This window comes from Alosa pseudoharengus, unplaced genomic scaffold (assembly GCF_046254945.1).
Source record: "Alosa pseudoharengus isolate Yale_2024_CS ecotype anadromous, Long Island Sound unplaced genomic scaffold, YU_APseudo_1.1 YU_APseudo_1.1_scf_11, whole genome shotgun sequence".
Lineage (NCBI taxonomy): Eukaryota > Metazoa > Chordata > Actinopteri > Clupeiformes > Clupeidae > Alosa > Alosa pseudoharengus.
The window spans coordinates 22,988,502-23,015,879 of record NW_027468576.1 but is presented as its reverse complement, the minus strand read 5'-3'; the positions used below and the strand labels follow the sequence as shown (position 1 = coordinate 23,015,879).

Sequence of the window (27,378 nt, the reverse complement as noted above, 5' to 3'; positions counted from 1 at the left end):
TATTGGCCCTGACTAAGTTCGTGTGATATATAAACCACAATCCTTGTTGATACAAGTACCAATGTTCGTCTAGAAAGTTTTTATTCACATTAACATTTTCGCCATAGGCAGTAAAAGACTCCGCCATCTTTGTCAATAATATTCGCTGATTCAAGTTTCAAACTATGACTGAACGGCCTTTCCACCAATCAGAGGCATCACTGTGGGATTGTTCAGGATTGTGGGTAATGAAGTACTTATCCAAGACATCGCGAATAAAAGACATTTATCTCAAAACGATGTTAGTGCCCCGTGAACTTTTGGCGTCTATATGAGCATACACAATCGCTTAGTACAGCCGTAGCTGGTTTTGAGTCTACCATGTGCAGTTAAGTTTTTATGGCTTATACCCGAATTGTCAATGGAGAAATTGCATTGAATTCTTACTTCCGGAAACTCCTGTGGGCGGGACTGTGATGCTCTATGGAGGGGGATAGCTGTCAAAATATTCGTGTCCATAGATTTGATACACGTGCGTATTTGTCTGTAGTTGTGCATAAAATAAATATTTGTGAATTCTCGAATGAGTCCAGTCGTGCATAAAATATATTGTGTGTATTTTATCCATCAGAATACGGATGAAAAAAAATATGAATTCGAAAAATTACAAGCACGAAATCAAACTTTACAGTTGGCTTTCTTTGGTATGAGTACGACTTCGCACAAGTGACTCAACTGTCAAAATACGTCATCGCCGCATTCACAGGCATTACTTGTTGAGAAAAGAAACATAGATCGAGATCAAGACTGCGCATGCGCTGAGACGAATCCGGCGGGGGCAGTGCCATTACTGCGGGTTAGGCACGTCGGCGCTAACGTTTGTGATAGCTACCTGTGGAGTTGAACAAATCGTCTTTTTCCCCCTTCGTTAATTGGCTTACGATGTCGGGAAGAACCTGTTGTGTGTTCGGCTGTTACAACAGCAGTGGGAAAATACAGATATGGAACAAAAATATACAAGTTCCCCCGCCGTTATTACACAGCCTGCCTCTGTGTAACACCATACATAAGCACTACACAGATTCCCAGGGCGAACCGAAGACCAAGCTGTTCGTCAGAAGTGGATTGTGAACATCAACCGAAAGGATTTTGTTCCGAACAAACATATCACGGTAAGTTTTGTTTAACAGTATTAATCTTAAATCTTGCCAGTTGCCACAATGACTAGCATGCTGTTGTCTAGTCTTGCATGGCGATACTTTAACGCTATCTATGTTGGTGTGTTAAGACATGGCACCAAATATTTGACGTAGAAGCAAAACTGTAAAGTAAGTGTGTGCTAGGAACTTCGGTAGTCGCCAGAATAATTATCTCCATCAACTAAATGGCACTATTGAAAAATAATTCGCTTTAACTACTAACGTTAGGGCAGCCATGGTGGCCATCAAATCAACATGATTTGGCATTACAAACAGAAAACGTATGATGGAGTTCGGGGGCAGGCGACACTATGCTAGTTGCAAGATTGCTTTCCTTCTTTGGTAACGTTAACCATTACTTCTAAGGGGACGATACGGAGATGGTTTCGTAGCCTCTTTGACAGCTCAGTGACATCAGGTATGCCAGCAAACTTTTAACATGATCTTCATATTCATTGTGATGCTATATGGGCCTCATGCACATGAAAGATTAATATCATGCCATTATGTTGTTTAACACACCGTGAAATAAAGTTTTCACCTTACAACTTTGCTAATCTATGGACACGAATATTTTGACAGCTATCCCCCTCCATAGGGAAGCTCCTCCACAATAGCCTTTACAAAAAAACTATAAGTTTGCACCTTACTGATTTTTAGGCAAGTTTTGCATAGTAGGTCAGCAGGCCATGGAAAGATCTCAGCTGACTCATTTAGCAGGGAAGCTCCTCCACAATAGCCTTTACTTTTGATGGTGCCTTGTGCAGTCCCTTTCAGTCAGTAACATGGCCTAAATACTCAACAGAAGGTCTGAAGAATTCACACTTCTTTTTTACTCTGAGACCATAGTCTTCCAGTCTTTGCAGTGTTGCATCCAGGTTTCTCAAGTGTGACTGCTCATCAGGTCCAGTGATCAACAAATCATCTAAATAGCACTGAATCCCGGGTAACCCACTCAAGATTTGGTCCATAGCTCTTTGGAACAATGCAGGGTGGTTGCAGATGTGATGTGATAACGAAAGAGAGCCTCTGGTACCTGTACAGACCTTTATGTGTTACAATGGTAAGTAGTCCTTGAGATTCTCGGTCCACATGCATCATAAGCTTGACATAAGTCCACCTTACTGATTTTTTGTCCCCCAGCCAGACCAGCGAAAATGTCATCAATGGGTTTACTGTGACTTTAAAATCACCACAGATTCTTAGAGATACATCTTTTTTATGACTGGTACAATTGGTGTGGCCCATTCACATGTTCTCACCGGCTCCAACACACCACTCTTAACTAATCTATCTAATTCAGCTTCAACTTTGATAGCATAAGGAACAGGTCTCGCTTTCAGGCACTTTGAAGTACTTCCTGGCTTAATGCTCGCAGCTTAACTCTTATGTCTTTCCTGCTGCCTAATTCATTCTTCCTCTGTCAGGATCTGGCCTGGACTGATGACTTTGTGCCACCCTGGTGGCCATTCTGTGTATTGTTTTATGTTGTGCTCTGTATTTACCTGTCTGGTCATGTGTCTTTGTCTTCACCCATTCCCTTATATGGTCTGCACTTCCTGTCTCGTTAGTTTCCCTCTGTTTCTGCTCACACCTGTTCCCTGTTTTTTGTCTTGTTGGTTTCATACAGTCCGATCTTTCTGTTAATTGGTCTGTGTATTTCTACCCTCCTGTTTCTCTGTTCTTTGTCGGATCGTCTCTCTGTTCACCCTGTCGAAGTACTGTCTGTCTGTAAGTAAGTTTGTAACTGTAAATTCGTAGCAAATAAACGTGTTTGTCTGAAGATTCCGCCTGCATTGAGTCCTATCTTGAGTATCCGGACATCCTCAAACACTTTGGAGTGTTTCTCTAATATCTCCTGTAGAGGACCGGTGCCACCATCATCCACCAGGAACACTACCTGCCAGTTCAGCCTGAGCTTTTCCAGCCAGCTTCGGCCCAACAGGGCTCGACTGTTTCCTTTGATGATGTACAAGAGTAGAGTCACTTATTGACTATTATAATCCAGTGTCACATTGACAACTCCTAACACTAGCACAGCCTCTCCTGTATAGATCCTTAGTCTTACTTTGGTCAGTTGAAGAGTGTGGTGCTGTAACTTATCTTTGTAGATTGTCTCTGATACCATAGAGACATGTGAACCGATATCAATTTACATCCACACTCTCATTATCAGACTCACCACCACTTTCTTCATCCAGAACATGCTCCATTTGATTCACATGTTTCTTTTTATCCTTGCGAATGTGGTTTGTCTTTATCTCTGCGTCCTGTCTATTAATTTGAGTCTTTCTACTCTTACAGGTGTAGCAGAATGAAGTGGTGCAGTGCCCACTTTTCATTCAAGCCCAGGTGGCTGCATTGTGAGTGACTCTTGGTATCCAGATAAGGGCCAATCAGTACAACAGCACATCTATTTAAATTCAAGAACTCATTGTACTACGCCCCTTTTTACCTCCCTGACAATTGCCATCGCCGCAGGTGTGATGACGCTTCCTGTGATATTTTACTGGTAAAGTGTCTTTTTTTATATCGCAATTTTTTTTGGTATGGATTGGAATTGTAGGCACCTGAAATTCTTAATCTAAATAAAATGATGGTTTGAACTAGGCTGCATGTACAGCATATCGGTACAAAATAGCTTAGCCACTTAGTCCTGTACGTTCCGCGAAAATAAATCACACTTATCAATTCTGCCCTACAAAGCCAAAGAGCAGTATCTGCAAAAATGCCAAACTGAGAAAAACATATTTTTGTTTTTCTTACACCAAGTATAAGCATCAAATTATATTCAACAACAAGGGGTATACTTAGATAGATCAAAGTGAGGTGAATATTAAACATTTTGTTTTTTGACATTTAGGCAAAATCTGGTAGTTTTATAGGCTATACTGCGCTTTGCCTTTGCATTACGGCTTATACTTACATGGCCATACAATAACATTTTGCGGAAAGTGTAGCAAGTTATCATAATCACTCAGTTTTTATATTAATTTAGGAGGTACTTGATGCCTTAACAATGGCAACTCTGTCATTTATAAACATTTATGTAAAAATGGAACGAAATCAATCAGGTATTCTTGTAGACTTTCATGTCAAGCAATATTGCATTGCTGCACACCAAAACCTAACCTTTGACACCTTTGCACACTGCTGCTTATATTTGTCAAAGTATATGTTAATTACTTTTTGTAAAATCCGACTGACTATTTTGAATATGATACTTTCACTGGCATTTAACATTGTGAGACTGTATCATGATAGACACCTAATGTGTGTGTGAGTGTGAATGGTAGTGTGCCTTTTTAGAAGAAAGTCCAGGGCCTTTTTTTAGTCTCAGTCTGTCCCTGTGCACACACACACACACACACACACACACACACACACACACCCTATTAGAGTAAGGGCAAGTGAAACAAAGGCAGAATGCAGTAATGGCCATTGAAATCAAGGCAGTAAGGGCAGATACACTCTGCCTTGGTTTCCCCTCTACTTTTCTATACAAACTGCAAACTAAAAATTTAAATTTAGCTAAGAAATGTATTAGGTAGCCATATGAATTTTTAACAGATTGAAGAGCAGATCATGTACTTCTTATTTGTGCAAAAAAATTTTTTTTTGAAAAAGTGCAGATACTGCTCTTAGCCTTTGTAGGGCAGAGTTTGTCTCCATCTCCTCCTCTATACCCCACTCTTGAAACTTTTTTGTATCCTTGTTTGGCATGCCTGTGTGTGCGCGCGTGCGTGTGTGCCTGTGTGCATGCGTACGGGTGTTTGAGTGTGTGTGTTTGTGTGTGTATCTCAATTTGTCTCCTTGTCTTTATAGAGCCTGACCAATATGGGATTTTGAGGGCGGATACCGATTTCGACTTTTGAGTTTTTCAAAAACTGATAACCAATATAACGACCAATAGTCATTTTTAACAAACACTTTATGCTTAATGTCTCTCCCTTTATGCAAGCAAAACATTTTACAAATATGATCATCTAACGATTAATTTGTTGATTAATCTAATGATTAATTTGTCCATTAGCAATTATTTTCACATTCCCAAATATTCAATATTCAAGTCTATTCAAAACAAGGGGGAAATTATGTGCAATAAACTGACACTTGGAATAGCCCAGGCTATTTTGAACTTGAGACTTTGAATAAACAAATGACATGCCAAATGACTTAAGAAACCGGCGTGTCATTCTACACCATTTGGTGAGATCAGGCTGCCAACCACACAGCTACAGACCATGATTGGCAGACAAAGCGAGATGTCACTTAGGCTCACTACATACCAGGGCTTGAAAACGAAATTATTTTTCAAACGTTCTGTTCCGAACGGTTCAGGTAGGCCTATGTTTAACGTTTTCGTTCTTGCATGCGTTCCGCCACCAACATATCGGTCCTGAACCGGTTCGGAACGCAAAATATCGTTCGTTCTTAAAGTTCCGGCAGTGTTTGGCGGGCCTATCAAGTCTATTTTTTTGGACTTTACCTTAGAATAGACGTACTCATTATTTCCCCATGATTTAGCCTATACCGTAGCTATGCCCAAAAATAATAAATCACAGGCGGCATCCAAAAACATTCAGATGGGCTATCCATCCCATAGCCTACAGACTTACTGTAGGCCTAACCTATGCCTATAAATAATTTCTTATCAAAAATATTTCTGGATACGTGCTAAACTCCTTACCTGGTTGTAGCCTAAGTTTTCTCCATATGGAGATCTTCAAAGGCTTGCACTATAATTCCAACCCTGTTTATAAACGAACCTGTCTTTTTCTGACAAGGCCTATCTCAAATTTCCCGTTTAACTCTTCTACATAGAATAGGCTATAATTGCGCAAACATTTCAAATTCCGACTTTAAAACGACATGGCGTGGACAGGCAAAATAGGCTATTACGCATAGGCTACAAACACATTTCCAAATCAGTTTCAGTAGCCTACGCTACGAGCTGGCCTAAGATCGGAAGTGGCAGACGGATAGGTTACATTACAACAGCAAGACAAAATATACACATTTGGACCAAAGGTCCATTTATTCGTTTTTTTTTTTTTTCAAACTGCAGAAATCAAATTATTAGGCTGTTCGCCTACAGTAGTTGGCTACATAGCGGCTTGTTAGATCACATTAACAGTGTAGATGCGGGCTTGTTTTTCGCACAACCGGAAATAGTCTCCCTGACATAGGATATGCTTTTGTGAAATTTTATAAAATATATAGAGAACGAAAAAAAAACGTTATTAACCGGTTTTGTGGATTTCAGAATAACGTTTCTGTTCCGGAACAGTTGAAGACCACTTTGTTTTCGTTTCCGTTTCCGCTCCTCGTAAAATTCCGTTCGTTTTCGGTTTTCGTTTTCGTTCCTTGAACCGGTTCGGAGCCCTGCTACATACTCGCCGCACCCAACCGGTAGCGCGACAAAATGACGTAGATCTCTGGAGCGCCAGGATTTTGGCCGGGTAGCGCACCACTCTATTTTTTTCAGCTGAGCGCGACAAACAGGAAACCGGAAGGTGGACTAGTTCGAGGGCAAGCGAGAGTTGCAGTGTTTTGTTACAGTCGTGAATTTTTAATAGTTTGCTGGATAAGTTAACAAAGTTACCAGCAAGAGTTGCAACACATGGAATTAAAAGGAAAGAATAGAAACAATTTATTTTCAAACAAAGGATATCCTAAGACCTGAACAAAATCTCTTTTCACTTTAGGAAATTACACAAACTCAGCCAGCTGCTAGCTAGCCAGCTAACTAAAATATTTAAATTATTAAAATTTCCCTCGGGATGACTAAAGTATCTATCTATATATCCATCTATATATCTATCTACCTGCACACACCTTGGAAACTAGATGATAATGATGATGGCACTTCAGACTTTGGTTGCTGCTATTCACAACTACCATCACAGAGGCTAGCTAGTGTTTCTTACTGCAGCTTTTTCTACTGTGTAACCTAGTTTGCGTTAGCCTTTTAACAACAGCGACACCTCTGTTCAGGAGAATATTGCAACTTGTGTCGCGACCACCACACGCGAGTATTTAATGGTACAGTGCTCCTGTGACGTCACATTGTCGCGCTACAGGTCGGGAACGGCGAGTATGCAGTGACCTTTATGCTGCCTACCAGAGACTGTTTTTAAGTCACAGCGTTGCAAATTTAATATGATGATGCATCATTCCACGAAATGGTTTGTGTTCTCTATCATGAAGTTATTCAATAGGCTTAACAATAAACATAGCCTTAACTCAAAATAGCTGTTAGGTTTATCATTTTGATCTGTAAAAAATTTCACATGCAGCCATGCCTAAATTCTGCTCACTGCACATTTATTAAAGGCTAATGTATTATAATATAATATTCAATATTCATTATTGATTTTAAAGCATGCGGGCATGCAATTGGGCTATGGGTTTTCTTCAGGAATAGCATGTTTGAACGGGCACTGCAAGTATATACTGCTCACAATGTAGTTTATGGCAATGTGATGATCACAGAACAAAGACCTATTTTATTTTTATTCTTTCTATAAGAATAAGATTCTTTCTATACACTCTTTTATTTCTTAAACAAATAAATTACTGTATATTGAAGAGCCTTTCATTAAGAATCTACCGGTAGATAGTTAGGCCTATTCAAATACATAATGCCCCTCCTTGATTAGAACCTTGTTATGGGAGAACATTTTTACATTGTGTTTGTTAAAAATGACCATCGGCCGATATATAGGTTATCAGTTTTTGAAAAATTCAAATATTGAAATAGGTAGGTTATCAGTCTTCAAAATCCCATATCATTTGATAGAGACAAATTGACATACACACACATGAATACACACACACACATCCACACAACCAGACACACACACACACACACACACACACAGGCACGTACATAAAAACATACATAAAAGTTGCAAGAGTAGGGGGTGGAGTAGGAGATGGTGACAGTTTATGCTCCCTTTTCAAGGGAGTTTAGACGAAAAAAAGTCAGAATTATTATGAAAAAAGTTAGAATTATGTGACACAAAGACAGCACAACTTTCCTTCGGGGACGACATCATGGAAGCTGATGTAGCCTACTTACGTTTGATGCATGATGGTGGTTTATTCCAGTTTCCCAGTCTGCATGTAATTGTGTCTTTGCCAACAATTGTATGAAACCTATCACATCTATATTTCACTTCAGATCCATTTGGGTATTCTTGTTCTTGGGAGACAATTGTTCCATTTTCAATTTTTGGTGGAGTTGTGCAAAATTTATTATCTCCTGTTTGAGAATAGAAAACTGTTAATAATATTGAGGTTATTGAGGTTGAATGTAAATCATATCATAATGAAGCCAGTTATAAAAAAAACATTTCTGAAAGGAAAAGCTTACGTGTACAATTTGGGTCTTCCCATGTTTTGTTACGACACTGAACTTGTTGCAGTTCTGATCTGTAACCAGGTTTACATTCAATTTTCAGAACTTCTCCCGGCCAATAAAATTCCTTTTTACTTACAAACATGTAAGTCACATCATCAGCATTAGCTGGGGCAGCACATACAGCTAAAATAAAAATGATAAGTAAAAAAAGATTTAAGCTTTAAAGATTTAAGCTTTAATATATTTTTCACTATTTAATATTTTTGCCTAATGATCCACACATTCTTGGCACATGACCATGGAGCCTCTATGGGCCCTATCATGACATTCTAAAGTGCATCGTCACTCGTCAAAAGTCTAATTTAGTAGGATGTCCAGTTCACATTGGGAGGGGTTTCGTTATCAAACGTGGAGCGCATGGTGCAACAAGGTGTTCCTAGGTTTTTTAATCAGTCATATGGGTGTGTTTGGGGCGTAACATCATTTTAAACCAATGAGAATGACATCCGTCATTCCCTTTAACGAGGCAACGCGCGATATGTCAAGTTAATGCATCGGTATTTTGGCATTCAACGGCGCATTTGAAGGAGGCTGCTTGCGAGACCGTATGGAATAGTCATTCTTAAACCATGCTTTACTAAAAGCATAGCCTTCACGCATTTGCACTCGTCTATTATTTGAACTCATTGGCAAAGTGAAACTAACTTTACCAAGGAGTCAGTCAACGAAAAGACAGTTATGCAGTTACTTGAACTATTGACTGACAATGGGTTACCACCGAAAACATAGGCTGGAAAAAGCAACACTTACCCTATTGCTCAAATGACTGAATAAAACAACATTTATCCTGCAGAGGAGTTGCTTATATCTCGTGACAGTGCGTCTTCAGCTGTGCTCCATACGTGTCTCTCGCCTCTCCCCTAATCACTTTTAACTGTCATTACCAATTTGCAAATGATGGTGAATAACTACTCATCATGAGATGTACAGTATTTCGTAATATCTTTGTTCTAATTATGTTTCCCATTGTAATCGTGCAATTTGTAATGCTTGGACGTGCGCTGGTGTGCGTTCATGAATGATAGAAGGATGGTGCATGCACCTGCCAATATGACTGTTGACATGCGCTCTTAAAATAGCATATGAACAACTCGCCATTAACTTCTGACCAGGTTTAGGTGGTGTACAATAGCGATTTTTAGACAACGCGCCAGGCCCCTCCCTAGGTTGTTAATTGCCGCACCCCTGGGCGCAATGTTTAAAAAATAAACGTGCAAAATACCGAATTAAACTTTGCACGGGTGAAAAACGAGTTTTACGACATGCGCTGGTGTCCAAAATACAGCCCAATGTGTTTTTTTGTGACATCTATTTTGCCACAGTTGAAATATAATATGTTGCTTTTAAATGCAATTTTTCTGATAAAATACTAATTTAAACACCACATAACTTAACTTCATGCACATGAGGTCTCACAGCCTTAAATTTGTGGGAAAGTGTTAAGTTAATTGGCAAGTCAATTCACTAGCTAATTCTTCTAATTTTTTTTGGACATCCTACTAAATTTCAATAGACTTTTGACGAGTGACGATGCACTTTAGAATGTCATGATAGGGCCCTCTATGATCCTACACTGCAGTCCCGGCGTCATGGGGGGGCTTTGGGGGGCCAAGCCCGTGGAAGTCATCTGTGCCCGCCCTGGACGAGCTTGGCTGCACCAACCAACCCCAATCCCATAGATTGATTTTGAACACTTATTAAATGTAGGCCTATATTATACGTTTGTCAATCTAGTCAATCAAGTAGCAAATAAAACTTGTAAAATCTGTATTATTCCGTAGCTAATCAATCAGGAACATTAGGTAAGCCCATCACCTAAATGGAGAGGGGGTTACGTGGCACAGTCTACTTCACTTCTGCACTAACCCCTGTCATCCGATGACAAATATGGCTTATCGGCTCGCAGGTAGGCTATATCTCATATCGTAGTTAGTAGAAGTAGGCCTAGTAGTTTCTGGTTTCTTTTTCCACACGCATCTCAGTTCTAACAAACATATCCCCTCTCCCTTTCTCTCTCTCCATCCCTGCGCACGGGGCTCTCTTAAAAGAGCTGCACCATTTTACAACAATTGCATCTACATTTTCATATTAGAATGTTTTGTCAAGTGTAAGCTTAAACTACCGTGATCAAAAGGTGTAGTGCCCGTCTGTGAATTTGTGTCTGCCGCCGGTGCGGTGCACCTGGGGCCCAGGCACGGAGGGGGGCCCCCTCCAGTCAGTACTCGGGGCCCAACGCGCATCATCGTAATTAAGATGAAATTACATCAGCAGTTCTCGGATATTTTTTTCTCGCACCATTTCTGTTTTGAGGGATTGACAGCTATTTATACCTCTTGTGCCCTATAACTGTTGGTCATGGTGACTCTATTTGTATGTATTTTTTAAAATAAAAAATTAGGTGTTGTATGTTGTAAAAATGTAAAAAAACTGCACGAAATCGGAAGTGTAGGATCATTATGACACCCTCTGAATGCACGCCAAGTTTTACACATGCACACACACATACATGCACACACACGGCACACACAAACACATAAACACACATACACACACACACACCCTCAAACACATGCACCCACACATACAAACACACCTACATACACAAACACACACACAAAAAACACATACACAAAAAAACTAACTGACATGCAGGCACACATACTCAATAAACACACACAGAAGCAACATATACACAAAAACAACCACGCACTCTGCACACACTCAATTACAAACACAAAAAAGGAACAAAGTAGGAAATGAACACAATTTGACAAACGTGACTTATTTTTGTGGAAAAAATGTGCTGGGCTGGGCGGCGGTCATATTTTGTACAGCTTTGCGGTACATCTAGTTAAATTTCTTTATTTATTGTCAATTTTTTACAAAGGAACAAGGCCTGCTCGGAATGGGGAAATGTGTTTATCCAATAATTTTACTTCCTGTCATTTTTAATTACATTATGTTGTGAAGTTACTTCTGGATGTGTTGTGGCTTAGTTATAATAATCAGCAATTAGTGGCACACAAAAGAGAAAATAAAGACGAGAACTGTAATAGACTAAATCCAAATGAATGAAATTGAATAGTTTTTTTTTTTTAAAAACACCTCGAATGTTGCTGCTGGCGTTGATGCTAGCAATGCTGACGTTAAGCTGACCAGCTGCCTGCCTGCATCCTACCTCCAAAACTCCAAAGCTGCTTGCTGTCAGATTTGGTTCCGAGGGCACAAGTTCAGTGTATCAACAACACTCAATAACAGTATGTAATGTGTTAATCAATTAAATTCCCAACAATTTCACAACAGCTAGTTCTGGAGTAGGCCATTCAACTAGCCCGCATGCTTACGACGAGACTCAGGCTGCGCAGTCGGCACCCGCTTCCTTATTTGGGTTTTGGGTTGCCTGGTTTTAGCCTATGACAAAACGGTTGAATTTGAAACTAAGTGTAAGTATGTGTAGGGTGTATTTCATACACAATCTGGCAACCTGGGAGATGTCAGATTAATAGAGAAAATGAATGGCTCAATAATTTTAAAATGAAGTTTGATGGTCATGCAAATTACGGGTTTACGAGTTTTCCGGGAGAAATATCAAAACGGGAGGGTGCTGGGAGATGACCTTGAAATACGGGAGAACCTGGGAAAAACGGGAGTGTTGACAGGTATGCGTTAAGTCCTACCTAAGGATTAGGCTAGCATAGGACAAGAACAATTGAGTGGATTGGCCATACTCTCCATAGAGAACAGCAGAGCCAGGCATTTGGAAGTGAGGTTTAGGGGGCTTATTGCAATGACAGCCAACATGCACACTGTACAGTGGCTATGCTGTATGTAAACCTCCTGGTGGATGCTAGTTTTTTGTTTATTTTTCTCAATTTTTCTCAGTAATTTTGTGTCAACAATTCTCGGGACACTGAAAGACTGGGGTGCACGAAACTTGGTGGGCATGTAGTTCTTTACCCCTTTGGTTCATCTAAATACTTCTTAATTAAACAAAGTTCAGCAAATACTTTAAATGGATCTCACTTTTAGGTATTTTGAATAACAAAGCCAGTCTTTAAAAATTCTAGGCAATACTTCAATACTTCATAATTCATGCATGACAGGGTTAATTTTACAAAAGCTTGTGTACTTACGAATGCATGTCGGGGGATTGGTCCAGTGTCCTGCATTGCATGTGATTAAGTTCTTCTCACCTTCAATTTTGTAAGACTCACGACATGTATATGACACCGTGACCCCATCTCTGTACAGTTTTTTATGCGATTGGACAATGATAGCATTGATTTCAACATCTGGTGGAGCTTCACACCAATTACCATCTCCTGGTTGAGGAAACGGCAGTTGTTAATATCAGTTCCAAATTGACATGAAAATGAAATCAATTGTAATCTTACTGGGTGACAAAAAAACCTTACGACTGCAAACTGGTTTCTCCCACTCTCCATCTACACAATGAATGCTTTGTATTTCTGATGTGTAACCAGGTTCACATTGAAACTCCTGAGATGTCCCATTTGTATAAACTTCTATTGCAGACTCTGTGTATTTTACATGTTCAGCCTCAGGTCGGGCAGTACACATATTTTGATCTGGAAAGGTAAATAAAAATACATGAACAATGTGTTGCTGTCCTTTCCCAATGTGTTGCTACGTTCGCAAATGTACGTACATCTGGCCCTGAGTTTCTTTTGTCTTCAGATCTTGAGGGTGTGACTGCCTGATGACCACCTCCGGTAACATAATAAAGCTCTCTGTTGAATTTCAGCTTCACTAAACAACTTTGTCTGACTTGCTACACTGACCTTAAGGTGAGGAAATGGCACCAAACTCAATCTCACATGCTACCAGTTGCTACTATCCTACTGCTGCAAAGAAAGCTTTTAACAATAATAGGATCTTTGGCTGCCCACTGCTCCAGGTGCATATGTGTGCTTCTAATGTGTGTGCTCCTGATGAGCTCACTCCTCCCAGTGTCTATATGTGTGTGTAAACTACCTCCAGGTGGGTTAAATGCAGAGGACACATTTCCTTCAAGGACACATACATAACGTAACTTAACTTAAATAATTTGTAGATCTACAATATTTATTGCTGTACAATGTATCATTTGAATCATTTTATTTCAATAACATAATTATAATCTTATGAAAACACTTACCAATACACTTAGGTATGACAGACCATGTGCCTCTATAGCAGTGGCTTGTCTTCGACCACCCCCCAGTATTTAGTTTGAAACCATCCGTGCATGCAAACATCACAATGACCTTGTTGTCCAATTTATGCTGCACTATGAACCCATTTTCAATTGTGGGTGGGATACATGTGTACTGGTCGACTGAAAGATAAGTTACATTTTGTATCACACTATGGATGTTTCAATTTTCAATACATTCAGAGTCTTCAGAGGACACTGTTTTTGCATTCTGACTGGGAATTTATTGACAAATTATTTAAATAGGGGGGATATCTGCAGCATGTGTGATCTCTGAAGTGGAGGCACGGTAATTGCAAGCCTGGATCATGTTAAAATGATGCATTTGTTGTATGACCAGGATTCCACTAGCCTATATGTATGTTGTGATTATACCTGACCATGAACATTTAGGAACCTATCTTGGCGATCAGAAACGCACGGTCGCGCGAAAAAGCTGAAACACATTTAGGGGTGTGTCCAGTCCGTTCGGGTTGGTGTTGTTATTAAACGTAGGGCGCTTGGCGCAAAAAGGTGGTTCTTATTTCTTAGTTTCTTAAACAATCATGTGTGTGTTTTGGGCAGTGCAGCAAGCAACGCAACTTCAAACGGCGCATCGGTATTTTAATAGTCAGCAGCACATTTGAAGGAATCTGCTTGCACGCGAGACCAGAACAGGTATTCCACTAAACCATGCTTTACTAAAACCTAGCAGAGTATCCTACATGCATCTGTACTCATCTATTATTTGAACTCATAGGCAAAGTGAAACAAACTTCTCCGTGATGTCATAGTCAACGACAAAACAGGCTACACAGTTAATTTCTTTCATTATTGACTGACAAGTGGTTACCATCAAAAACATAGCTTACCCCACTTACCCCAATACTGTTTGAATGACTGAATAAAAAAACTAAGGACGTTGTTGCTTACATCTCGTGACAGTGTGCTTCAGCTGTGCTTCATATGCGCCTTTCGCTATAGACCAGGTTTTTCTTGGTCACTGGCGTAATGCTTTTTACAGTAGATGGTGTAAGATTGTTAGATCATGCGCCAGACCACACCTTATGTCATTAATTGTCACACCCCTGGGCACATTGTTTAATAAAAGTGCAGCACATGGCGAAAAATTCGTCACTGACTGGGTAAGAGTAAGCTTTGTGTCAGTGCTTTGCGCCACATTTCTGGTCACCAAGATAGGGTCCATAGAACTACTATACTGCCATTATGAGAGTTTCTATTTGAATTTCATACAAAACACAAAGAAAGCTGAATTTACATACCACATAGAGTTCTGGGAATCCAGCCTTCTAGTCCACATGTAGCAAACTCTGCAACGTTCTTATAATTTTTTGCACATGTGTATCTTACAGTTTGCTTATACCTGTAACTATAATCATATTGCCAAGGAAATTGCACCTGCCTTTCCTGAGGTCGAGAGCAAAAGATTTCTGTAGCAAAATGGACCATTTGTGTTGGTGGTTACTTGCAAAATTTTACACTGTATGATTGAGAAATTCTAAACATAGTTTTACAGCAGTGAAGTTAGAACATGTTAGGGCCATGGCTATTACACATTTCTTACCTTCACAATCTGGTGTTTTTCCAGACGGCCAGTTGCCATCTTCTCCACAGAGAAAATAATCTTTCTGTTTGAATGTAGGGGTCCGATAACGATCTAAACAAACAATTTCAACTTTTTTTCCAGGAAGGTAAAAACTTTGGTCTGGGATTCTCCTTGTTCCGATGGAGGCTTTGTCTAATCTGCATCTAATCTCTATAAAGCATACAATAAGAGCAACAACAGAAAAGTGAGTCACACTTTGCTTAGACTATCTACAGATACTTATTATAAAACATGTTGACACTCTGTTAACAACTGTGGTCTATCCAAGTAAAATGTCACCAATTAGAGGCCACTGGCAGATGAAAGTAAAACGATACTACTCCATTTGTGTTTTTTCAAGAACTCATCACCTTTGCATTCCGGTGTTGAAGTCCAACCAGTTTTGGTGCATTTTGGGTTTGGTCCTTCAGAGGCTTTGTATCTTTTATCACAAGTGTATCTCAGGATATCATCCTTCCTGAACACTGGCTGGGTGCCTGTAACGCTCCCATGTGGGATGTCCGGTTTTTCACATTGTATTTCTGAGAGTACATAAAATCTTTTGTGACACATTGAGTATGACAGTTTTGCAGTTATGCAAGTTTCCATCTTTTGAAAATACCAAGCTTCAGCAGTTTGATTAGAATAAGAATTCAAATAGCACACTATGATATATTTATAAACAACGATACACACTTCTTTCACCTATTCACATCAGCCCATATTCTCATGTGTGTAAGCCTATATGCACATTCTGCCCTTGATCTAAATATGTCACTCACACACCTTGATGGCAGTTATGCACTTCTCAACTGTCCCGTTAGAGCTTATGACAAATTATGTTCTCCCATTGACTTTGAATGGAGAAAATATTTCCCTGTCCCACCTAGGTCTCCGTGGGACAACTACCTGGTTTGAAAATTAATCTTATAGAATTGGTGATGTCACAGTCCTGCCAGTCAAGCATTCTTATTATGTCTATGGGCATACTGGATGAATTTGAATTTATATTATTTGTGATTTGAGTCCTTCAAACCTGACTCACTGCTTTAATTGCTAAGCCTGGTCATGATGCACGTCTGAATACACATAGGCTAGAATCACTTGCTTAAAGGAACATGCCAACATTTTGAGAAATTAGCTTACTGATGGGAGAATGTACGCAACTCAAAATGTGTGTCTGAAAGGGACTTACACATGAATGGGAGAGTATGGCCCTTAAAGCAGACAAATGTTAACTTTCACATATAAACTAATTAACAACAGAAATGCATCTATATTATGCTATTTTCTTATCATGCAATGCAATATCGGCATTCTTCTATTAAGTCTTTTGGTTAGATATAGCAAGATCCGGTAACACTTTCTATGAAGGTTGTATTTATAACGCCCTGAATGCATTCATAATGTTTTATAAGGTGTCTATAAAGCATTGTAGTGCTCATTATTACCATCTATATGTATTCACAAGTCGTCATAACCAACTTCATGATGCATTATGACAGCTAATTATGAATGATTATAATTTTAATCTGAATAATGCATTATAAATATGTCAAGATCTGCCTACTCACTTGTCAGTTTTATGATGCATCATACTTTGCTTTGCTTAATGCGTATAGTGATGCATAAAGAGTTTTGACTTCTACTGTAGTCCTATATATCTATAGCTATATGTACATGTAATAAAGTTATAATCATTTAGCTATGCAATATCATAAGTGTTATTTGTCAGCTCTAAGTAAAGTGACAAGAATATGACCCTATTATTAACAGATATAAGTTCACTGAGTAATTAAAGCAACACCAAAATAATGTTTCCAAAATCGTTTCAGTGGTTCATCAACTTGTAACAGGGTGAACGGCACTTCTGCATTCGCTTCACAGCCCTCTATATAACTGCACCATGTAAGTTTGCTAGATCGGGTAGCGAATCTGTAGTTCGATGGAATGAGACATAAGAAACTACAAATTTGACTTGCATCTGATGTCGCAATACATTGTACTTTCATAAATCGTGCAACATATTCTACCTTGTCTGTGGACATCGTTATTTGCAAAGCCGGTGCTGGATAAACAAATAGCGTGCGACAGAGGGAAAATTCTTTGGTGTTGCTTTAAAGGGTGCAATGAACTAAGTACCGAGTCTAGCATCTTTACCCCATATGCACAATATTATAAATCACTATGTTAATGTCATAGGTGTTATTTGTCAGCTTTAGGTAAAGTAGAGCAAATGAGGTGTTGTTATAAATAGAGAGAGCCTGGACAGTAAAGACAAAAGGAATGCATTTAGTTCACTTTATTTTCATTTAAACCAAAGGTCTATTTTGATTCAAAAGATCTTTCATAATGACCCAAGATAGATTTCAGTGGCATTGCGAGTTTTATTCCAATAATAACCACCACCACAAAATATAGGACCATGCCGTGCCACTTTTTTGGCCTGTCTCATTGTGTTTGTGTAATGTGCTCAGAGCATTGATAATCGGTCTGATTATATTTGTTGGTTTTAATGAAAATAAAGTGAACTAAATGCATTCCTTTTGTCTTTACTGTCCAGGCTCTCATTTCATTGTGCCTCATATTTGTTTATAATAACCTTATATCTATTTAACACCTCATTTGCTCTACTTTACCTAAAGCTGACAAATAACACCTATGACATTAACATAGTGATTTATAATGTTGTGCATATGGGGTAAAGATGCTAGACTCGGTACTTAGTTCATTGCACCCTTTAAAGCAACACCAAAGAACCCTCTGTCGCACGCACGGTATTTGTTTATCCAGCACCGACTTTGCAAATAACGATGTCCACAGACAAGGTAGAATATGTTGCACGATTTATGAAAGTACGATGTATTGCGACATCAGATGCAAGTCAAATTTGTAGTTTCTTATGTCTCATTCCATCGAACTACAGATCCGCTACCCGATCTGGCAAACTTACATAGTGCGGTTATAGCCAATACAGGGCTGTGAAGCGAATGCAGAAGTGCCGTTCACCCTGTTACAAGTTGATGAACCACTGAAACGATTTTGGAAACATTATTTTGGTGTTGCTTTAATTACTCAGTGAACTTATATCTGTTAATAATAGGGTCATATTCTTGTCACTTTACTTAGAGCTGACAAATAACACTTATGATATTGCATAGCTGTTTATAATTGTGTGCTATAGGGAGATGTATAAATTATTATAACTTTATTACATATACTTATAGCTATAGATATATAGGACTACAGTAGAAGTCAAAACTCTTTATGCATCACTATACGCATTTAGCAAAGCAAAGTAGTTATGATGCATCATAAAATTGACAAGTGAGTAGACAGATCTTGACATATTTATAATGCATTATTCAGATTAAAATTATAAACATTCATAATTAGCTGTCATAATGCATCATGAAGTTGGTTATGATGACTTGTGAATACATAGATGGTAATAATGAGCATTACAATGCTTTATAGACACCTTATAAAACATTAGGAATGCATTCATAGGGCGTTATAAATACAACCTTCATAGAAAGTGTTCCTTATTGGGTACAGGACAAGTACTGCACTCATCCAACTTTTGTTTGCTGTGCTGACATGACTTTCCATGTTTCATTTACAGTGTCCAAATGTACCTTTACATGTTGGAATATCACCACTCCATTTTGCTTCATCAGTGCAATGTATTTCTCCAGGTCCATTTAACTGCAAGTCTGGCGACTGGCACTCAAAATGAATGACATCTCCATAGCCCCCGTCTTCAACATTGCCTGATGCCTGCACATTATCAGCGACTTGTATTATTGGACATTTTACCTCTGAAAGATAGAAAAAAATGATATTTTCATGTTTTTACCAGCTCTTTATCAATAATTGATCCACATTAAGTTTCAGTTACTCATGCTCTTCTCAACTGTCCAAGGCAGGCTTTGGTCTTTGGTACACAGAGCCAGGCAGGATTTGTGAAATTTAACATGAAAGCATAAAAATGCTATAGAACTCTACTATACTACATTATGTTACACAAGCATTTCTGAGCAGACATGGCATGTGGAGACAACAGCTGTGGTCAAACTAGTACTGTAAGTGAACAGACCCTTCCAAAATGTAGCGATGGAATTTATAGTTCAGCGCTACTATACCATACCTTCACAGACAGGAACGTCATTGTCCCAACCACTGGCCACACAACTCCGCTGACTGTTTCTGCTCATCATGCGATAGCTACAAAAGAACATTTTGGACAAGACCACATTCACACACAAAAAATGAAAATAGTTTTGATTCAATTGTAACTAGTCATATAATGTGTATTCTTGTTTTCAAAAATTATATTTTACTTGTTAAAATGCTTTCCTGACATCAGAAATCCTATTTCGGTTATAGTGAGGTTTCAAATATTGTTCTCATTCATTTTAAATGGAGGGAGTCAATTCAGCCAACTGTACTAAAAATGTACAACACATTTTAACTAGGGCTGTCAATCGATTAAAAAAATTAATCTAATTAATTACATACTCTGTGATTAATTAATCTAAATTAATCGCATATATAATTTTTGCTGTGAAGGTATTTTAAATATTTAAATTCAAATTAATCATGGAATAATCAGCATTAGTGACATTAAAGTTCAAAAACTCTTTTATTATTATTTTCACTGTTCAAATAATTGCCATAATAATCTATGATATGACCTAATATAATTAGGAAATAAATTCAAATGTGCTTCGGGAAGAAGTTTATTTTTTCACATACAAGGCATTTCAGGCCACAGATATAACCTAGGGGACACAATGAAAATTAATTAACACTCCCCTCAATGTCAACACTTATTTCTTTGCATTGATGTGCGACTATAGAGTTGATGAACTCCGGTGATATGCAAATTCCTTGCTGCAGACATTGCAGAGGACTTTATTTTCAACACTTTATTTTTTATCAACACCATCAGGCCATTTTTTAAAAGTAAATGTTCCAATCAATGATCCAGGCAGCACGTTTTCTTCTCTCTCCTTCATTTTACAGTCTAATTTTTACTGACTAGAACAGCTCGGGGTCAAAGGTCATACGGAATCGATTAATCTGCACTATTTTTTTTAATCAGTTATTTTTTCTCAAATTAATTAATCGAAATTAATCAGTTATTTTGACAGCCCTAACTTTAACCTATCACTCTATCAAAAAGATAATTTGTTAGTCCAAACCTTTAACTGACAGGGTTGATCATTTACTGTAATATATATCAAATTATAAATTGAAGATCCAGGATATAAATTCTGCAGAGGTAAGTAGAGACCTAAAAGTGCATGATGAAACCTGGAACCGTTACCCAGTTTTGCACATGTACTGAACTACAGCTCCAAATACAAAGTCATCTCCGCTGGCCAACTCAAAATCTCCATTTGGTGTATCTCCTGGGTGACCACATGGTTTTTCTAAAAAAGAAAAAAAGATCATGAGGATGGATGAAAGTGGTTATAATGCCTAGATTATAATGGTTTGACCAAATAAGCATGCATAACTTGCTGCTTTAATTGGCTGATTACTTATCCTTATCAAATTCAAACTTTTAGTTGTATCAATACAGCATACTCACTCTGACAGTTTCTTCCTGTAACAGTCCAATATCCATCATTGCAATTGGCTCGTTGTAATCCAGTATAACCAGGCTCACAACGTAATCGTACTGATTTGCCATGTTCGTAGCTGGGTTCAAGACTTGATAAATCCACATTAGCTGGTCTTTTCTCTTCAATTGAGCTTTTTTCACAGTCTATACAAAGTGCAAAGATTTCACCTCCACATTGTCAAAATAAGAAAGTCTCGTCTCTGCTGAATTATCAGCAGAGCTTTCAAAAGCATTACATTTTAGAAAAAAATAAAATAAGCATTATAATTTTGTCCACTATATATTCATTCATTATATATAGTTGTAATAAGTAGATATAACAATACCAAAATCTCTGGCCAATTACTTACTTCTTTTTTGACATTTTCCTAAAGAGCATAGGCACATGAACAGGACAAAGGATAGAAACACAGCTTGCATTTTAGATGCTGGTCGGTCCAGTGAAATGATCTTGCAGACCTCCCCCTCTCCCAGTCTGACGGCAAGATTTAGCAGTGGATTCTGTGTTAATAATTGACTGCTTGTCCTGATGTGTCTGTAAAGAGTATACTTTGCTGGGATACGTCATATAACCAAAACAGCTCTGTAGTTGCCCGAAAGCAACAAATGTGAATAGGAAATGTTTTAAGGACCAATAACTGGGAGATGTAATTTACATTGCATTGCACTTCAACAGTTGGACTCCAGACAAAAACATAACACACAGCTTGGTATTTCTGATTATATTGTCAAATGACACTATTTAAATTTAACATACATGCTTTTATCAGTGCCAGGTGTGCTGTTTCTGGTTTTGGTGCTTGCATGACTTACTTAGTTAGTTCACATGGTCTAGATCAGAACTACCTCTGTATCAATATATAAAAATAAATGTTAAGGTTAGATAGGTCTTGTGTGGCTTTGTATTTTAGGGAAGTGACAGAGACATGTTCTGATGAGGCTCTTGCCCTGAACGCTGTCTGTTGATAGATTTTGCAACATCTTGGGCAACATTTAAAGGCAAGTCATCTTGGACATCGAAGGAGAACAGTGGTGAATGAGGCAATGGCAATAGCATTGAGTAACAAATAACTATTGTGCAAGATGTATTCAGACAAGGTATGTGCTGCAAAATTTAAGATGAGAGTGTTCATAATATCAAGAATGTTGACAACTGTTATGATGTTACTATTATTATATCAATGAAAATAATTGATCATGGATAACTTTGCATTTGCCATATTCATGAAGGGGATAGTTGCCTTCCACTGATCAGTTCAAACAAAGTATTCCTGACATTGTTTACTTTACCCCCATCACTGTTGATCATTGACCGGCAATCAATAGTATTCATGCCTGTATTCCTGTTAACCACATGACCCAAACTGTTTCGTAATAGTGCAGACAACTGCACTACTCAAGTAAAAAAAGAAACACACACACACACACACACTTACACAGACCATCGCTGTGTCACCATGCAACTCCATCCTGCCCCCCCCCCCCCACACACACACACACTGGATTTACATGATTTTACTGTATACATCTGTTCAGACATAAATTAAATGTCTAGATATTACTCCATTGTTTCCAATGATTACCCAATTTGAGCAAGTAATTTCAATTAAATTGTTTAATTTAGGTTTACATGAAATATTCATGTAATTTCAACATCATTGTGTGTCATACAGGTAGATGCATGCACTAAGAGTAGGCATTCAGATGTACTTGCAACTTCTATTGCAACATCAATGTTAAAGGAAGATATAGTAATTTTGAGATTAAAGACTAGAGATGAAGTATGAAATATGCTGAATATGATGTGCCAGTTTTCAGAAGCATTCTTTGAGGTTTAAAATATGTCCCACGGAAGCACTGCACTTTGTGCATGCTTGTGCGTGCATTCATTGCTGTGGCAAAATATGTCAGTTCAACGTAATAACATTATGTTTGAAAGAAAAACATGAGTTTGTTTAAGTTCATGTTTTGTGGTTAAGTAACTGACATCCGCTTTTCCTTTTTTTCCACAGTACGCCTATTCAATGAGATAAATGGATTGCTCAATTGGAATGACTATTGACTATGAACACAATATGGTTGTGTGTCATTCAAAACAAGACTGTTGTATGTAATTGTAACGTAATGTGGTTTCATAAATTGAACAGCTTGACTTTTCCTTTTTTACAGGGTATACATTCTGTCAATAAGCAGTCAGAACATCAACAATCAGAGAATCCATTATTCATCATCAATGACATGGCAGGCAAATGTTATCACCCCCGCTGTATGACAAACAGAATCCTGTACTCACCGATTCATCCAATGGACCGTGCGCTAAGCAAAGTCATTCACACAGTTCAAACCCGTGGCTCTGGTCTTCTGTTGAGATCCACTGTGTGGGCTCCATAAGTAGACTACTAAGCAGCCTACCCTCTTCCTGTTTGTTTATCTTCCCTCTTTTTAGCACATCTAGCCCACATCTAGGTTGAGCTTGATAAACATGATTTATGCTGCTAATGCACCATCCTTCTATTCTGCTTTAACATGGAAAGTTTTGCATAAACGTGAAATGTTGCAAAACCTTTCTTGAATCTTCTTGATGCACTATCAACAGCAAGAAGTGGTTAGGGTTAATATCCTATAACAAATTAATCAGCATTTTTTAAGCAGATAGTTGTTTAAAAGTGGCATGTGGCGACTTTTTAGTTTGAAACATACAAAATGACCTATAAACTAGATGTACCGCAGAGCGGTACAAAATATGACCGCCGCCTAGTCCAGCACATTTTTTCCACAAAAAAAAAATCACGCTGAAAGGCCTATATGATTCTAACTGTCTCACTATATTGCATTATCCACACTCAATTCTCACTGGTATCTGCTAGACAACAAGTAAAATTAATTTTATACAACCCCACCCCCATCTTGCCTGTTCATAATTCTGAGAAATTCTTGAATTGTGTGCATGTGTGCGTGTACACGTTTATGTTTATGTGTGTGTGCTTGTGTGTTTGCCTGCATATGTGTGTTTGTGCATGTGCATGCATGCGTACATATGCGTGTGTATCTGTTTATGCACATGTGTGCACATGGAATGGGTTAACATGACCCCTGGTGGCAAACATACAGAAAAAATTGGTCATCCTAGGCCCTACGGTTCTCAAGATATTCACAGAAAACTGTGTCTGCCCTACCCTCCTTTTGGGGGGTCCAGTCCAGCGGGGGGGCTACAGATCGAAAATCGAAACCATACAAAAAATCGAAAAACGATAGTTCCATGCTATCCATGTGGGGTTACATGCCCACCAAGTTTCGTGTACCCCGGTCTTTCAGTGTCCTGGGAATCCTTGTTGGTGTACGGTCACTAAATGTACACATAAACTAGATGTACCGCAGAGCGGTACAAAATATGACCGCCGCCCAGTCCAGCACATTTTTTCCACAAAAAGAAATCACGCTGAAAGTCCTATATGATTCTAACTGTCTCACTAAATTGCATTATCCACACTCAATTCTCACTGGTATCTGCTAGACAACAAGTACCAAAACATGATTAGTTCATAGATTTCACATGTAAAATTCATTTTATACAACCCCACCTCCATCTTGCCTGTTCATAATTATGAGAAATTCTTGATTGTTTGTGTTATGTTTATGTTATGTGTGTGGGTGTGTGTGTGTGAGTGTGTGTGTGTGTGTGTGTGTGTGTGTGTGTGTGTGTGTGTGTGCGTGCTTGTGTGTGTGCCTGCGTATGTGCCTGTGCATGGAAGCGTACATATGTCTACTGTGTGAGTATGTGTCATACGCAGTGCCGGCCCAAGCCTTTTGGGGGCCCTAAGCAGAATTTGATTTGGGGGCCCCCTCCCACAACGCAGTCACCTGTGCTTGGTGATAATTGACAACTTCACACTATAATGTCATATTATAAATTAATACAGCGAGGTTATGTATTAATACAGCGACTGATTATGAACTACTGTCCCCCTGGACACAGATGCATAAGGACCCTCTCCCCCTACCCTCTTTGTGCAAATGTGGGTACAAACGGGTGTGTGTGTGTGTGTGTGTGGTGGGGGGGGGGGGGGGGGGGGGTTGGATGTGATTTCCTGTATTCTGGTGCATTTTTGGGATGGTCAGCTGGAGAAGGGCAGTACCTAAATTTGTTCAGATTCATAGCCTTTTGCTTTTTGACTTATTGGTAGTGAATTCACACAACTACTTGGGGTTCAGGGTCCCTTGACCTCTTGGGCTCGGTAGGCTCATTCAGTAATCCATCCTTGCTCACATGCCAAAAATGTTTTGGGGCTCCAATCTAGACTTCTGGCCCCATGTGCTTGGTAAACCAATGTATTAATATAGTTGTTATTTACACCAACCCTGTCACCTTTTAATCTTAGAGGGTACTAAAATCACAGATTTATTTGAAACATTAATATTCAAAGTGAAGCACTAAGGGTGGTTTACTGAAGTTGAATTGACAAATAACAAAATACAACAGCATTTGTATTTGTTGTAAACAAGTACATCAGTTTAATGACTTGTTTTTCAACAGATTTGCTGAACAATTCCGCAAATGTGCATTAAATGAGCAATTTTCAACTACAAAATAAAAACAAAATAGACAAACATTAATAATCAAAAATAAAATGTCCCAAAAAATAGATAATTATTCCTACTTCGTTCCTGGTTTTTAGGCATCTGCAACTCTGCAGTGGACGAATCTGCAATGATTAAATAAATACATAAATAAATAAAAAAAAAACGATGTTAAATGTGTCGTGTCATATTAACAGGCTATGTAACCATTTGCCATCAAGAAAACCTCACCTTCTGGTAGGTAGAGTTAGGTAGAGGTAGAGATGTGCTCCAAAGGACTTCAACAGTGTCTCTGAAAAAAAAAAAAATATTGCATAAGTGCATAGTTGATCGAGCAGAATGAGTTTATTTTGCTATCATTACTTACACTCAAATAACAAGCAATTCCACATGTAACAATTCATATTCTATTGGCAAATGAGGCATACTCAAAAGAGTATACTTAATTGCAGTATGGTGAACGCTTAACATGGTGATCTACTGCAGCCTAAATATTAGGGTAGCACCGCTACATCACTTGCCACTATCTTAATCAAATGTAAATTTATTTTCATCACAGAAGTCTCCCCACCCAACATGGTATATTTTCTCAAACACTACCATCTCTCTCCAAAGATCTTAGAGCAGAGCGGACGTACTGTTCCATCTTTGCCTATGAAGCTGGAACGTTACCGATGCCCAGAGTCGCGCTAGTCAGTGGGTTGGGTTGGGACTGGGAGCCTGGGCTTAGTCTGTTGTTGCTATCAGACTTACCACTATGTCACATATTATAGAGCAGTAATAAACTATCAACACTTTCAGGTGCGAAATCAGAAACAATCCCTCTGTGGTAAATTTGCCTTCAGCTACGTTTTCATGTAGCTACTGTAGTGCTAATGTCCACTTCAGTCAGCTAGCTAACTTTAATTTACGACATAATAAGCCCACCTAGAGCTAGGGTACATGCTTGATTGAACATCCAAAACAATCCCAATATCCTTGACATCTGAAATACATCTAGATAAATATATATTAATGGGAGACATTTCTCTGTTGATGGCGGAGATTTTGCTCTGGTGATGGCTTATATTAGATCATGACAGCTAGCTAGCTACCTCAAGCACAAAACATACTGTAAATAATCATGCAAAACATACCTGTATCTTGCTCGTTTTTCTCCTCCTCTGTCATTTTCTTCGTTCTGTTTTCGGCACCAGAGGGATACGTCCTTTTTTGTGACTTGTCTGAACATTACCGTCTCTTCCGATTGTTGAACTTGATGCAGTGTCTGCACGAATTGTATATGCACCCGAGGTGTCTACTTTATGCGCGTGACTCAAAGGCTGGCAGACACAGTAGCAGTAGGCAGGCATATTAATCATGAAATCATAATTTTCTTGATTTGAATGATAATTGTTTCATTTATTCATTCATTGATGTCACTTGTTTACGTTATTTATTATGTAAAAAAAAAAAAAGAAACTCGATTGGGGGCCCCCTGGTGGCCAGGAGGCCCCAAGCAGCCGCTTAGTTCGCTTATGCCTCGGGCCGGCCCTGGTCATACGTATGATTACTGTGAATGTGTGTGTGTGTGTGTGTATCTGTTTGTGCACATGTGTGCACATGAACTGGGTTAACATGACCCCTGGAGGCAAATATACGGAAAAAATGGTCATCCTAGGTCCTACAGTTCTCAAGATATTCACAGAGAACTGTGTCTGGCCTACCCTCCTTTCGGGGGGTCCAGTCCAGCGGGGGGGCTACAGATCAAAACGAAAAATGACA

General features: G+C 38.8%; 1 protein-coding gene across 2 annotated transcripts in view; it reads right to left on the bottom strand.

The window, feature by feature from the left end:
* Positions 1 to 23,387, bottom strand: part of LOC143117020 (complement factor H-like) — a 48,796-nt gene extending 25,409 nt beyond the window's left edge. Inside the window, exons 1-14 of one of the 2 annotated variants that reach the window (XM_076278459.1) lie at positions 23,330 to 23,387; positions 21,387 to 21,571; positions 21,004 to 21,180; positions 20,737 to 20,842; positions 19,555 to 19,631; positions 19,043 to 19,225; positions 15,776 to 15,946; positions 15,384 to 15,575; positions 15,082 to 15,249; positions 13,763 to 13,942; positions 13,020 to 13,193; positions 12,738 to 12,926; positions 8,557 to 8,727; positions 8,263 to 8,445 (exon numbers count right to left, since the gene is read on the bottom strand). In XM_076278459.1, coding sequence (XP_076134574.1) covers positions 8,263 to 8,445; positions 8,557 to 8,727; positions 12,738 to 12,926; positions 13,020 to 13,193; positions 13,763 to 13,942; positions 15,082 to 15,249; positions 15,384 to 15,575; positions 15,776 to 15,946; positions 19,043 to 19,225; positions 19,555 to 19,631; positions 20,737 to 20,842; positions 21,004 to 21,180; positions 21,387 to 21,571; positions 23,330 to 23,337 — 2,164 coding nt within the window. In that variant the 5' untranslated portion in view covers positions 23,338 to 23,387. The remainder of the gene's footprint in view (positions 1 to 8,262; positions 8,446 to 8,556; positions 8,728 to 12,737; positions 12,927 to 13,019; positions 13,194 to 13,762; positions 13,943 to 15,081; positions 15,250 to 15,383; positions 15,576 to 15,775; positions 15,947 to 19,042; positions 19,226 to 19,554; positions 19,632 to 20,736; positions 20,843 to 21,003; positions 21,181 to 21,386; positions 21,572 to 23,329) is intronic. The other variant, XM_076278460.1, reaches the window with a different exon arrangement.
* Positions 23,388 to 27,378: the final 3,991 nt, after the last annotated feature.